The 15141-nt window shown below is 44.4% G+C and overlaps 1 protein-coding gene across 1 annotated transcript in view; it reads left to right on the top strand.

Moving 5' to 3' along the window:
* Positions 1–14543, top strand: part of Stk4 (serine/threonine kinase 4) — an 88524-nt gene extending 73981 nt beyond the window's left edge. Inside the window, exon 11 of the mRNA XM_038331502.1 lies at positions 13733–14543. Coding sequence (XP_038187430.1) covers positions 13733–13891 — 159 coding nt within the window. The 3' untranslated portion in view covers positions 13892–14543. The remainder of the gene's footprint in view (positions 1–13732) is intronic.
* Positions 14544–15141: the final 598 nt, after the last annotated feature.

Raw genomic sequence — 15141 nt, 5'->3', positions numbered from 1 at the left:
CACCATTTAAAATAAGTTTTACCAGTGAAGGAAATAAATTCTGCCCGTGTGGTCGAAGGTCAGACGTGCACACAGTAACTAAAGCCTTTGGAGTCTCTCAGCCTCGGCAGCCGTCTCTTCACAGTTACATCACCAGCTTCACCTCCAGTCTTCTCATCTGTCAAACATGGATAACAAGCATATTTCCTGAGGCTGAAAACACTCGCTGTTCCTCTAGAGCACGGGGTTTGATTCCCAACACTCATCTCAGGCAGCTCACAACTGCCTTCTGTAGCTCTAACTCCTAGGGATCGGTCGCCTTCTTTTGGCTGCTGTGGCTCCAACATACATGCGTGTGCACGCACACACACACACACACACACACACTCTACACCTTTTAAAAAATTACACTTTTCTCATGGAGCTAGTGAGTACCACCTGATGTAATTGTATAAAATATGTAGACATCCCTGGCCTATATTAAGCATTTGATAAATGTTATTTTCTTTCTTGGTTTTTAGTGTTGCTGTGATCTTCTAGGATATCACACTGCCTCCACTCACTCCAGTTATAAAAAAATGAATGCCAGGAAGTTCAGAGAGGGAGGAAAAACTTAGATACCACTTGTTATTTATCATCCTCAGCGACAGTTGCTTTAATTTTGAAGTATTTTCTTCTGGGTTTTTATGATTATAATCTTAGATGATTGAAGTCTTTCTGCATGTAGTTTTTATTTTTTTTCATTTAATATAACCTACCTATTTTATTGCGTAATTAAAAACATTTGTAGAACCATCTTTAACAAATTATTGTTTTAAATTATGCATATGGGCATGTGCACGTGAGTAAGGGTGCCAACAGAGGCAGAAGTATTTGATCTCCTGGGACTGGAGTTCCTGGCGACCGGGAATTGACTTCAGGTCCTCTGGAAGAACAGTACACACTCTAACTGCTGGGCCAACTGTCCAGACCTTCTATAGAACTATCTTTTTAAAAATATTTTTTTGAGATAAAGTCTGGCAGTAACCTAGACTGACCTCAAATTCATAATCCTTCCTTAACTTCCCTTGGGATTATAGCTAGGTACTGGCATTCCTGACTTTGAGTACTTGTTTATGGTCATATAACAGCCATAATATTGCATTATTTTGATTGAATTAATCAGTCTCCTTTATTTGGCACTTAGTATTTGAGACTTTTTTGATTAGTTTAGATCATTCCAATTTATTGAGCCAAGAATTCTTCTTGCTCACATGAGAGAGAGGTTCAGGATTTAGGTTTTTGTCCTTGCTTTTATTGGTGGGGACTCCTCCTTGCCCAGTTAAGAATGTGAAGTAGCCAGGATATTAACCATTGAGACTCTGTGTTCTCACACTCTTTGCACTGTTTACTTTTAAGACATTTTCAGGTGAGGCTTCTTTTCCCCACACCTCTGGGCTAGAAGAAAGCTGAATGGAGACTGAGTAGTATTTAGGTCATGGCCTGATGGTGCCATGTGAGTGCCCAGGAACTAGCCAGGGTAAATACTGGTTGCGTGTTAATGGGTCCTCGCTGGGGATGACCATGCTGAGAGTTTCTGGTGAGAAAATTCTAAATGGTCCTGACAGGACACACTGTTTTTGTTTCAACTTCTTGCTTTTTTCTATACAGCCAGCTTTAAAGTATGTTGAGACTGAACTCGTTTGTGCTTTGGAATATGAGATCTTGTGCTCTTTACTTTGAGAAACCTAGCCAAAAATAGCAATCTGAAAAAGGCGTGTGTGTCAGGCTTGCCAAGGAGAGCTGCTGTGTAGATATGCTTTCTGAGAAACCCCACAACTAGTGAATGTCGTCTTTGTCTCAGAACCCACAGCCGCCTGCTGTCTGCTGTGATTGCAGTATCGGATCTGAGTTTGGTTTTTAACAGTTACTGAGATGGCACTGAAAACGGGACTTAAACACTTGTGGTTTGTGACCCCAGGGGTCACTTAAAGCACATACAACAAAAATAAGAATGCACTGAAACAGAAAGCCCCCGAAACAGCATTGCTATCAGTTAGATGCTCTTTTCATTTGCTCTGCTCAGGTCTGAGGCTGCCTGGTCCATGGTTGCATGACTTCTTTTTTAAAGTTCATGCTTCTGTTCTGCCATTCTGGTGTTAAAGGATAATTTTAATCTCAAATGCTAGATATCGGAGGCAGACTGGCTCAGAAATGGACTAAAAACTGCAAACAAGTAGCTTGTCACCGTGGGCCCTATGAGGCCTTCTGAAGGCCACTTCCCTCTTCTTCTCTGTGACCTTACAGGGCTGACAGTCAGGAATGGCAGCCTTTCAGGAGTAAGGGGACTAACGACCTTTGCTTGCTCCTGTTGGAGATCTGGCAGAAGTGCTATGCAATGCTTTCTTGACCACTTCTGGTCATTTCTAAGAAGTGGCAGAATTCCACAAGCTGGGGGATAGGCCGTATCTTCGCTCAACTCTGAAGAGACTGCATTTTAAGTTTTCAACTAAAATTCTTTCTCAGGGAACTTCTACACACATAATTTTGATTATTCTTCACAAATTCTCAGGTTAGTGGGGTTACCTGGATTTTCCATGTTACAGATGGAGAAAGCTGTGATATCTTGCCTCTAGCCACTTTAGTGTAGCCATAAATTGGCTTGGACAGAATTTGGGCATCTGTATGCTAGCTCTTTATTACTGAATCAGGCAGCCAGTTCAAGCATGCTCTTATATTCCAGTGCTGATTAGAACATGGGTGTTGTTGGTTCCATGTCTGAGATGACGAGGGTGAAAATTTCAAGAGAGGTGGGATGATTATTTCATTAAGTACAGACTCCAGTCTCAGACACTGTTTTAGTCTTTGTTGATGTTTGCTGGCTATAACCTTAGAAGATAGGATTAATTATGTAATTCTTCACATCTCAGATCCCATCTGTAGAGTCATGAGGAATGTTAGTTGTAAGACTTAGTGATGGTCAGATGGAATGAGTGTGTGTGCTGAAACATTGATACCTGGCCAGCTGTGCAGACAGCTAGTAGATGTTAGAATGGCTCTTGTGCGACTGCCCAGCTGTAGTCCTAGCACTTTGGGAGACCAAGGAAGGGGGAGTGCTAAAAGTTGGAGGCCAGCCTGAGACCCTGTCTTAAAAAGAAACTTTTACCATATAGCTGGATCCTTGAATTTTGCCTCCTCGTTAGAACAATGCTGGTAGGGTTTCTGCTTGCTCCTTAGATGGCTTCCCTTCTGCATGTGTGTTTTGTTTTTCTGTCTGTAGGTCTGCTCTGGGGTTCCTTTTACTTTGGCGTCGCTGGCCTCCTCTCACAGTCAGTAGCCATATCACCAGCACTGGGGTTAGGGCAGTAGCTTTTCTCAGCTTACAGAGAAAACACTTGGCTCAGTAGGCGTCTGTGACTCATTTGAGGACTGTCGTAGTTAGGATTTCTATTGCTGTGAAGAGACAACATGGCAACTCCTATAAGAAAAACATTTAATTGGGGTGGCAGTTTACAGTTCAGAGATCCAGTTTATCATCATCATGGTGAGACAGAGCCGCAGGCAGGCAGCCATGGTGCTGGAGAAGTAGCTGAGAGGCCTACATCTTGCAGGCAACAGGAAGTGGTCTGTGTTACTGGGAGTAGCTTGAACATAGGAGAACTCAAAGCCTGCCCCCACAATGACACACTTCCTCCAACAAGGCCACACCCCCTAATAGTGCCACTCCCTTTGGGGGCCATTTTCTTTTAAGCCACCACAAGGATGGTTTTAAGTCTAGTCATACTTTGTCATCGCTGTCAGACTTTTTAGTCCTCAATCTTGTTTCATTCTAGATAAATCTGGGTCTTGCCTCCTTGAAATTTTGATTTTGTTTTAAGTCTTTAATGCATGAGCATCAGTTTTGAACTTTCATCTCCATGGTAGGTCCCTTGCTAAGCCAGTGTGAGGCTCTTCACTCAGGCTGGCACTGCAGAAATGCGGTAGAAGATGACAGAATCACATTTTCTTTTTTTTTTTCTTTTAATTAATTTATTCATTTATTTTACATTCTGACTGCAGTTTTCCCTCTCTCCTGTCCTGCAGTTCCCTTCCCCCCTCCTTTCTTCCCCCCCTCTCCCCTGCAGACCTCCTTATGGATATCAACAAATCATGTCATATTGAGTTGAGGTAGGACTAAGTTCCTCCCACTGTACAAAGGCTGGGCAAGTCAGCTTAGTATGAGGGAGGAATAGATAACAAAGACCAGCCAAAGCATTAGGGACAGCTCCTGCTCCCACTGCCAGGAATCTCACAAGTAGACCAAGCTATACAACTGTCACACATATGAAGAGAGCCTAGATCAGTCACATGCAGGCTCCCTGGCTGTTGGTCCAGACTCTGTGAGCTCCTATGAGCCCCAGTTAGTTGTTTCTGTGGGTTCTCTTATGATGTCTTGACCCCCCTGGATTGTACAATCCTTCCTCCCTCCCTTCAGCAGGATTCCCCGAGTTCAGCCCAGTGCTTGGCTGTGGGTCTCTGCACCTGTTTCCATCAGTAACTGATGAAGGCTTTCTGATGACACTTGGGCTAGTCACCAATCTATGAGTATAGCAGAAAATCATCAGGCATCATTACATTGACATTTTTTCCCCTCCAGTCCTATTTGGTGCTATCCTAGGTCTCTGGGCCATCCAGCCTCTGAGTCCTGACACTCCAGGCAGTGTCAGGTGTGGGCTCACTCTTGTTGTATGAGTCATTGGTTGACCGCTCCCAGAACTTCTGTGCCATCTTTGCCCCTCGCCCCCCCCCCCCGACAATACAGACTGTAGGTCAAAGGTTGTGTGGCTGTATTGGTGTTCCAATCTTTCCATTGGAAATCCTGCCTGATCACAGGTGATCTCTGGTTCCACCATTTCTAGGCATCTTAGCTGGGGTCATTGTAGATTCCTGGGAGTTTCCCTTGCACCAGGTTTTTACCTGATTACGAAATGCTGCCCCCTTCCCCTTCCAGTCATCTCTTTCAACACAGTTTCTCTTTTAATACATACACATAAGGCTATAAAATTTCCTTAAATGTTATCTTACCACCGGCAACTTTTGATATGTAGGTATTTGTTTTATAAAGTCTGGTTCATTGAGATTGAATTTACATAATATAAAATTTGTTCCTGTTATGTATAGGTTGATGAACTTTGACAGATATGTACAATTTTATAAATAACCATAGTTAAGTCACCTTGAAGTTTCCCCATGACCCAGTTTTTGTCTGTGCATATGCCTTTTCTAATTTTTTTTTTTTTTGGTTTTTTGAGACAGGGTTTCTCTGCTAATTTATATGAATAGAAGCATATTTTGGGCCTTTTGTGTGTAATAGACAGTTCTTCTGAGATTTGTCTGTTTCATCCATCTTACTGCATTCATCTGGGTTTTGTTTTCTGAGTTCCTTTAACTATGGATACTAGACTTTGTCTAGTCAGGAGGAATTTTCAGTGGAAGAAAGTGAGAATATTTTGATTCTGTGCTTGGGCTATGATTTAGTCAGGGTTACTGTTTTGGTGATGAAACACCATAGCCCAAAATAAGTTGGGGAGGAAAGGGTTTATTTTGCTTACACTTCCACATCATAGTCCACCACTGAAGGAAGTCAGGACAGGAACTCAAACAGGGCAGGAACCTGGAGGCAGGAGCTGATTCAGAGGCCATGGAGGAGTGCTGCTTACTTGCTTGCTCTTGATGGATTGCTCAGCCTGCTTTCTTACAGAACCCAGGACCACCAGCCCAGGAATGGCTCCACCCACAAGAAACTGGGTCCTCCCCCATCAGTTACTTAGAAAATGCCCTACAACTTGCCTACAGCCAGATCTTATGGAAGCATTTTCCCAGTTGAGGCTTCCTTCTTATAAGGGTGTGTGTGTGTGTGTGTGTGTGTGTACACATGTTGAAACTAACTTTGAATTTTGAGAGCAAAAGAGAGCCTTTCTATGTAGCCCAGACTGACCTTAAACTGCAACCCTCTTGCCCCAGCCTCCCAAGTACTCCCGAGGATTATAGGTGTGCACCGCTGTACCACAGCCTCAGTCTGCGTCTTAACAGCCAGACCTTGTGTAGGATGCTTTGGCTTCTTTATCTGCCAGGAATAGAGAAGCAGCAGCCTGACCTTCCTACTCTTTTGGAAATTTCCAGCTCAAGAAAGTGCACAGAAGCCACAGCCTGCCGGGATTGTTAAGTGATTAGCCAACCCTTTCCTTAAATTATTAAGCTGCATTAAAACAGCAGTTTGGTGCACTTGTTGTTTTAGGTCTTTCTCTCTTCTGAAAGATTAATGTCGCTGCAAGAATGACGTTAAGCTCAGTGTCTCCCTTTAGTGTTTGAAATGTCAGGAGCCTCTCATCCTGCACTGTTCTTGCACCCCACCCTTTAGGCATTTATACTTATTCTAGAGTGTTAGTGTGTTTATTAACTTCTGAAGGTTTTCCTCTGAAAGTTTGACCTTCTTAAGTATGAACTTTATGTGTCAATTCGGAGCTACTCTTAGAATAGGTTATCTTAAAGAGCAATGCTATCAAACAAGACCAACAGAATCTTTTCTTCAGAGTGCTAGGAGTCAAGCCCAGGGTCTTATAAATGGAAAGCAAATGGTCCACCAGAGGTAAACCCCAGCCCAAGGGAACTGTTTTGTCCATTTTCCTTGTAGTTTTATTATAATCAGTATACTGGATGAGCTGTTCATTTTGATTTAGAATGCATGGGTCAGTTTTGAGCAATTGATATAATGTTATTTAATGACTTAAATTTGTTCTCTTAGGCCTATGTATTTATTGATTATATACTTTTAAAGCCTCTGAACAGCCCAGTGTCTTCCTAGTGTTTGAGAGAGTCCAGATAGACATCGGTGTCACTTTCAAGTAGAGGTTTAAAGTATAAGGATATATTTCTTAATTAAATTTTTATTAAGAACTTTTTAGCTTTTATTAAGCTTCCTGCCATTTCACTAAATTCCAAAAGGTGGATTTTTATCCTTATTTTTGGCTCTGATTGAGTCTAACCTGTCCACTCAGTGGGGTTTCTGCATCTTGAGAACTGTTAGTGCTCAGGTATGGTGTGTGTGGAATGCACATCTCTTGATACTGTTTGCACAGTCTACTATGCAGGTGAGTTTCTGGAAGGAAGGAACTTAAAGCAGGCTTCAACCCTGTGCCTTGGCTGCAGATACCTGTTTGTGCGCTGTGGGGCTTGCTGTAGAGGCAGGTTGAAGCTCTGCTGTCATTTTTGGATGTTTACACTGTCCTTGTTGATTCCAGATAGGCTATTGTCTGTGTAATTCTTGTTAATTCTTTAATTGTGCTGAAGCGTCAGCTGGAGGTTTTGTGGGTCTGAACCAAGTGGTGCATTGACAGTGGCATGGGGTGCTTCAGAGCATTGGAGTCAGAGTCACTAAGAGTATTTTGAGAGGAAATTGGTTCTGAATCGCTCCTCATACTAGAATCTGAGGATTTCACTGTGGTCTCAGCCAGAAGAAATAAGCCAGACCTATCAGTATTTGCTAGAGATGCCTCTGTGTTGTTAAGATGAACTTTGAAGGCAATTGTTGCCACTGTTTTTTATTATCTACTTCCTCTTTTCCCCAAGGAGTTCGAGGCAGTAGCTTCTTCCTGTGCACTTGTCCTGGTGTGCTCCAGATGTTAGTGTGTGTACCCTGAGAACGCATGCTGGTTAGACTCTCAGAGGCATACACTAGATGACCTGCCCATTACTGTGGAGCTATCAAGGACAGACCTTAGAACCCAAGCCCTTGCCCCTAACAGTCATTCCTCTGATGGATATTTTGCTCTTTATTCGTCTTGCCCAACAGTGTCCCTGACCTAGTAAAGATGCAGTGAAGCTGAATGGTTGGATTTAAATGTTCACCTTCTGTTTTGTGTCTGGTTACTGTGCTTCAGCACATTTACACAGTGGGCACTTCCTAGATCCCCAAGGAGAAAGACAGCAAAGCACCAAGCACACAGTTTTCTAGATGAGGAAACTAGTTCAGAGAGGTGAAGTAACTCACCTAAAGCCACACGACAGCTCTAGTAGCAGCATTTTTAATGCAAGGGTCACTTGACCTTTAATGTTAGTTCAGTTTATAACTTCTGATCTCTTCCACACTTTTCATGGCCTCATTTTCAGAATTCTTGCTTTTTTCTCAGTAAATTGTATTGTGGACAGCTTCCTTACTCTTTTAATTTTAAGATGAAATTTAAAAAATATGTATATGTATGTGGGTACATGCATGTGAGTGCAAACATCCTTGGGGCCAGAGGTGTCAGATCCCTGCATTGACCTCTTCTGTAAAGGGAGAGCAGCCATAGTATCTACCTAAAAGACAGGTTAAGTGGAGCAGATAAGAGACGGTGCTTAGTACATGGCGAATAGGGAAGCAGTTCGTATGTTTTTACATGCACAAGTATAGAGTCCAGTAAAAACGTAACATCGTATATTGCTTAAAGATTGAACTTAAGGCTGAAAACAAATCTAAACACAGGCAGAAAGTGGTTGTTAAGAGAAACAGCACCCGTGCTTAGGTTGGTGAAGTGGTGGCAGCGTCCACCGTCAGACAGGGAAAGGCAATGGCCAGTAAGACTGCAGGGTGCAGCCACAGAATCGATGCTGCCTGCCCGTTCTTTTCCATCGACTCAGGACTGATGTGTTGATGAGCCTTAAGGTGACCCCAGAAATCCTAAATGCCCTTGATCAAGAGATTAAGTCTGTGTTGTCCATCTAAAATGAGAGCTTTTTTAGAACAAGAGCCTATTTGTGTATTGTCTGTTCTCACCTTCAGTAATGAGCCTGTGGCTGTGAGGTGGCCATTGATTTAGTCTTGTCCAGAGAGTCACATTTCTTAAGGTTTTGATTATTCAATTTTCTCCAAGGAGTATTGTTGTATTAGAAGTTGTGTTTAGTCTGAGGGAAAACCCTACATTAGTCACGCCCTTTGCCCATGGCTGACCTGGGACTAGAAACTCGCAGCAGAAAACACATAAATGTTCATTGAACTAAGGTTTTCTTCAAGGATGTTACGGTTTATGTATGGTTTGGCCCCCATCCCCAATGCCCTGCACATAGGCTCACATGGAGCTGTTATAAGTTACTGGGTGCCAAGGTTGATGACTTCATCATTGGAAGACAAACTCATTCTCTTATTCACCTCTTCAGCCAGTGAAGGCTTAGCAGATAGGATAGATGAAGTGGTTTCATTCCCTCACAGAGCATACATCCTAGAAAGAAAAACAAGTAAAATAAGTAAAAATAACCAGATGTGCTTTTATGAGCAGACGTATTTTCTTAAAAGAGAATGCATGCTACAGCCTGGTCATGAAATTAAAGTACTCTGGAGTTAGCAAGGAAATGAAACAGAATCTAGGAATTTACAGAAGTATCCTTATTGTTCTGACAAAAGTGACTAAATGACTTAAATTTTATGTACTTCAACAGACTCAATGTAAAATTAATCTAATCATTTATATTTCCCCTCTGATTCAAGTTCTTTGAACTGTGATGTTAAAAATTAAAAACATTAAGTGGTGCCTTAGCCCCCTGGATAATCCGGTCAGAGAAGTTTTGTGATGTCTGAGGAGTGATCATCTGAGCGGAAATCGGAAGGCTACAGATGCACTGAGCACAAGTCACATGACAAAAGGACTGTGCTCTTGACCCTGGAAGCCGCAAAAGTGTGGCGTTGGAGGACTCCCACGTGAACTGTCCATAGAGCAGACAAAGGGCAGGGCTGTGGGGGTGAGGCTGGAGCGAGAGGGGAGGCCTTTGTAATAAGACATGGCTTACTCTGGTTTTAGTTGTTTTTGCTGTAGGTTGATAGTGGCTTGGACTCGGGGACGGGGCAGAAACAGAAAACGCCAGCATGTCAGAGATGAGCTCCATAAAACTGCTGAAGCTTGCATGTGGGCAAGAAGGCGCGGTGAGGGAAAGCAGGGGGCAGGGTGAGTTTGAGCTCCTGAGGTGTGCAGGAAGGCAGAGTGGGACTCTAGAGATTTCTCTTTGATGCAACTTGCAATTTCTGGTGAGATACCATAGCCAGGAGGACCAGATCTATCCTGTATCAGACATCTGGAGTCCAGAGGTGGATCCTATATTACAGATGGAATTGGGAGTTTCTGCACAAAGAGTGTATATAAACCCTAGTGGGATATTCATGTTGAGTTCCTCCTGGCTGGTGAAACTGTTCTGATTTAATGTGCTGTATTGCTGATTTGAGAATCTGATCCTTTAGATTCTGGTTGTAGCAAAACTGCAGAACCAGATATTTATTGTGAGATTTCCATTTGAAATTTATTTATGTCACTAAGGACCAGGAAGGTGAAATGCTATACCTGGCGCCATAAAACCATTGTCTGAGCTTGTTTGTCAGAAAAATCTGAATCTGGATGGTGTGTCGAATCATCAGCCATGCCCTGCCGGCTGTGTCCTAATAAGGCAAGCATAGCATAAGCCCCAGAGGACTCCAGGCAACCCTGATTTAGACTCTAGGTGGCTGGGTTAAAACAACCGCAGGTTTGAGTCAAGAACAGCAGAGTGGCCTAGAAATTAGGAACCTTGAAGAAGCCTTAGACCAAGCAACAGTTTTGTGAGAATTTTGCTAGCAGATCAATAGAAAGGCAGATGGAGAGTTGTGCTTACGACTTGGGACGTATAAGAAATACTTGAGCAGTTTCTCCCAAATGCCGGGCTTCCTGTGGAGCCTGGTAAAGTAGCTCTGGGCTGGTACTCAGGACCAGGGCCATCATTTTCACGGGTGATTCTGATGTAGGCATCCATGGAGACACCATGAGCTGGTGAGGATGTCGGAGAGCCACGTGAAGACAGAGGCACTCAGGGGAAGGGGGCTGACCTGCAGCCCCAGAGCAGTCGGTTGTCAGTGCACTTGCCTTAGTTCCCATTGCGCTCCGCCCTGATGCATGGATGAGAACTGCGTCTGCCTTCCAAGCCCAAGTTTCCCTTTCTTTCTTTTCTCTATCTTTTATCAGAGCACACATCCTCTCTGACACGAGGGTGTTTTCTGACTACTGTGTTTGTCGAAACTTGTCTTGCCTCACTAGAATGTAAACTTCACAAGGTCAGTAGCTTCTGTTGCTTTCTTTTTCTCACGTAGGTATCTGCATCCGCAATAGTGAATATTCCTAAATGGACGAGTGAAACATTTTGTTAAACAACTGTGAGCTGGTGGACCTTGTGGAAAGTACCAGCCTGTATTGTTAACATAGACAAGAAAAATAAAATAGGCTTTTCCCTCTCTCCTTGTGTGATTCTGCTTGAATCAGCAGTATTGAAGAACAGCTTGTGTATGGAAGATTATTAGACTGCACTAGGATATCAGTAATAACAGCCATGAGCACTGGCAGTTCTTGAGTCAGGGCTCACTATTTGTTAAGCATGCACTGTAGGAAGTTAGGAGCCAAGAGTGCCACATCCATGGCACCCGTGGTCTCCTGAGTCTCCTGACTTCCCATTTGGGGAGAGACTAGAACTGGCTGTGTTTTCAGAGGAGACTACGGCTCAAGCTGGAAGTTGCATCTTCAGGGTTACACAGCCAGCACAGACAGTGGTCTAAGGATTAACTTCTTAGCTACTAGTAACATTCAGTGTTGGGCTTGGGGTATTTTATTTTATTTTTTTTATTTTTATTTTTTAAAGATTTATTTATTTTTCCGTTTTTTTTTTTTTTTGGGGGGGGGGGTTTCGAGACAGGGTTTCTCTGCAGCTTTTTTAGAGACTGTCCTGGAACTAGCTCTTGTAGACCAGGCTGGCCTCAAACTCACAGAGATCCGTCTGCCTCTGCCTCCCGAGTGCTGGGATTAAAGGCGTGCGCCACCACCGCCCGGCTGATTTATTTATTTATTATGTGTACAGTATTCTCAGTATTCTGTCTGCATGTATGCCTGCAGACCAGAAGAGGGCACCGGATCTCATTACAGATGGTTGTGAGCCACCATGTGGTTGCTGGGAATTGAACTCAGGACCTTTTGGAAGAGCAGGTAGTGCTCTTAACCACTGAGCCATTTCTCCAGCCCCTGGGGTATTTTATTTTAAAGGAAGAATTGAAAACACTAAAGACTAGGCAAGCATCAGTCTTCAGGGTGTCCCTGAGCCAAAAACATCAGCCTTCCAAGGTGGCATAAAACCACAGCCTGGAAAAAAAACAGTTTTCAGCTCAGCTTTCCAGCATTTCCCTGTGCTTTAAAGTCTTTCCATTCTCCCTTTATAAAGAACCTTTCGTCTTAAACTGGTAGGCCCCTCTCACTTCTCGGAAAACTTCCCTGAAACCAGCCAAAGAAAGTTCCTGTGGTGACAGGTCACACTAAGCCATTTCTAAGGAGGCCACTGTAACACTCATTCACACCCTGCCTCCTGAGGAAGGTGGGCAGAAAGGGGCTCCTTCACCCACCTTCTGTAATGCGTTCCTGTGGAGGCCTCAGGAGGGCCTGACTGAGGGAAATGATAAGTTTATAAATATGGGCACACAACAGAGCCCTTGTGAGACTGCGAGCCTTTGAGTTCTAGGAACACTGTACTTCTTAGGAGCAACAGAGTGGATCTTACCACCCAGTGTGGATAATGCTGGCATTCAGTTGCACCTCTGCCAGCTGGGGCCGCTCTTGTGTAAATCAGCAACGCTCCACACTCCGGCAGCAGACTTCACTTCCTTCTTACGGTGTTCCTGATAAAACTTCACTGCCTCTTTCTGTAGTGATCAGCAGCTTAGGGAGACTGGGAAATTGCTTTTCTTTTCCATCTTTCTTTTGAGATAGGTAGATTGTAGTCCTGACTGGCCTGGAGCTGACTGTATGAATTAGCCTGGTCTCCAGCACTCAGTAAGCTTCTGCCTGTTCCTCCCAAGTGCTGGACTGACAGTTGTGTGCCCCCAAGTGCCAGGCTTACTGCTGTGTGCCGCACCAGCCCAAGACCATAATTTGCCAATCTCCTGGCATTTGCGAGACCCCTGTTTGAAACACGAATTGTTGCAAAGGTCTGGGCTGGGCTGGCCTGCCTCTCTGCAAAGCTGGCTCAGCGTGAACCGTGCAGCCATCCTGCTTGGGTTTGTGTTCTGACGCTGTCACTTACTAACTGGGAGATGTTGGGCAGGTTTCTTAGTCACTCCTCCTTGGCTTGCCCATCCTGTAGCGTGGGGCCAACAAAACTCTCTTATCCTTTCTTACAAAGATTAGAGTCGGTCTGTCTGGTTCACAGAGCTCATCATGTCAGCACTAGCCGTCATCATTAATTTACACTTCAAATCCCCTCTCTCTGTTTTTAATATTAATCCTGGGAGTTTCAGGGTTTATCCTGCCAAAGGTTGTATCCATATGTTCAGGAACCACATGTAGATGACCCACACAGAATGCTTGGCTGTGCGTGACACTGGGGGTGGTGGTGGCAGGGGAGGTGGCTCACCTGCACTGGAGTGGCCTCCAGGGTAAGTTTCAGAGAGAGTCATGGGCACTGTCTCTGCTCCTCTCATGGACTGGGCAGGAAGTGGGAAGCAGCCATTAGTTTTCATACAGTGAGTTTCTACATATAATGACTGTGCACTTTACTTCTTGTTCCGGGCACGTTAGATCAAAACAATTTTTTAAATTTTTCCGGGAAACGTGATCATTAGAATCAGTTGTCACTCTCTGGCTGCCACTACCCCTTGACTCTGTTGGCGTACCCTCCTCCTGCCTGCCTTCCCTCTGGATGCTGGAGGAGGCTGGGCTTCTCAGTGTAGACATCATGGTGACAGTCCTCTCTTCTCTTCTAGCTTAAGAGTTGGACTGTGGAGGACCTTCAGAAGAGGCTCTCAGCCCTTGACCCCATGATGGAACAGGAAATGGAAGAGATCCGGCAGAAGTACCGGTCCAAGCGGCAGCCAATCCTGGATGCTATTGAAGCCAAGAAGAGGAGGCAACAGAACTTCTGACAACAGCAGCCCAGGCCTTTGGTGGCTTCTGGTTGCTAGTCTTACGCCTATTAGCCAACACTTCTGCTCCGTCACTTCTCCACAGCACCTTTGTGAGCTCAGGAATGCGCTAGCGGGAAGGGCTACCTTGGCAGTCATTGTGCCATCTGGGGTGTGTATTTACACAGGCCGGCTATGTCTTGAAGGGTTTGTATTGGCGCTTTTAACTCAGAATTTTAGAACCCAGGAACAGAGATTCCTAGTAGAGTCATAGCTGGGAAAATTTTACATTATCTCTTTTTGTTTTCCTTCTTGTAATAGTTTTTGGTTGCTCTCTCTGGAAGACTTTTTTTTAAAAAATATATAAATATGCATATATATATAAATTATAAATAGACTCCCCACTCTGTGTGGTGGTGTCTCTGTACAGGTACAGGTTCAAACACTTGCCTCTTTCTTGTGAGGTTATGGTACTGTAGAACAAGAGAGCAGAGGCACTTAGGTGGTCACCGAATCCCTGGAGTCAACCTCACCCGTTGCAGGACTGCCTGGACAAATTAATCTTGGGATGGCTGTGCCACCACAGTGACGAGCCTCATTCGGACGCCAGGGAAAGGCCTGGAGAACTTGAGTTTGCTCTATGAGTCCTGAGAGAAGCCCGGCACCCTCTCTGCAAATTATCTGCAAATTAGCCTTGGCTGTTTCAGCGCCTCTCATCTGTCCCCACTCGCCCGGCTGCCTACAGTCACATCCCAGATAATGCCCAGTGCCTTAAGAGGGGACACAATCTGGTGAAAGGACAAGCCCACCAAGAACTCTCCAGCAAACAAGGCTGTGTCCAGTCCAGACAAAGGAAAGGGTTTGTGAAGATCTCACTGTTCGTGTGAAAAGCCCATGGCATTGGGCTCTGCATTTCTTACATACAGGGTAAAGGGCATTGCTTTTGTGGTCCACTTTCAACTTATGTCGTTTTATTTTTTCACTCACTGTGGAGTTTCTGGCAAGGGTCTGATGCTTGCTTATAGGAGGCTTAGACCCAGAATGCCAGAACTGGAAGGGACCATAGCAGTCAGTGGTCTGACCTTGTACTGTGCAGGTGAGAAAATGAGGAGAGAGGTGACATTGCCAATGCCACGGATCAAGTTAGAGTAGAAGCAGGGATTGGAACTCAGGCCTCCATTCCTGGGCCATCGAATCAAGAGTCTCTTCACTGAGAGAACGAAACTACCGGAGTCCTTCAAGCTGTCCCAGTGACCCCTGCTTTGCCTTGC

Source organism: Arvicola amphibius, chromosome 5 (genome assembly GCF_903992535.2).
Source record: "Arvicola amphibius chromosome 5, mArvAmp1.2, whole genome shotgun sequence".
Classification (NCBI taxonomy): Eukaryota; Metazoa; Chordata; class Mammalia; order Rodentia; family Cricetidae; genus Arvicola; species Arvicola amphibius.
This window is presented reverse-complemented; position numbering and strand designations above follow the sequence as displayed.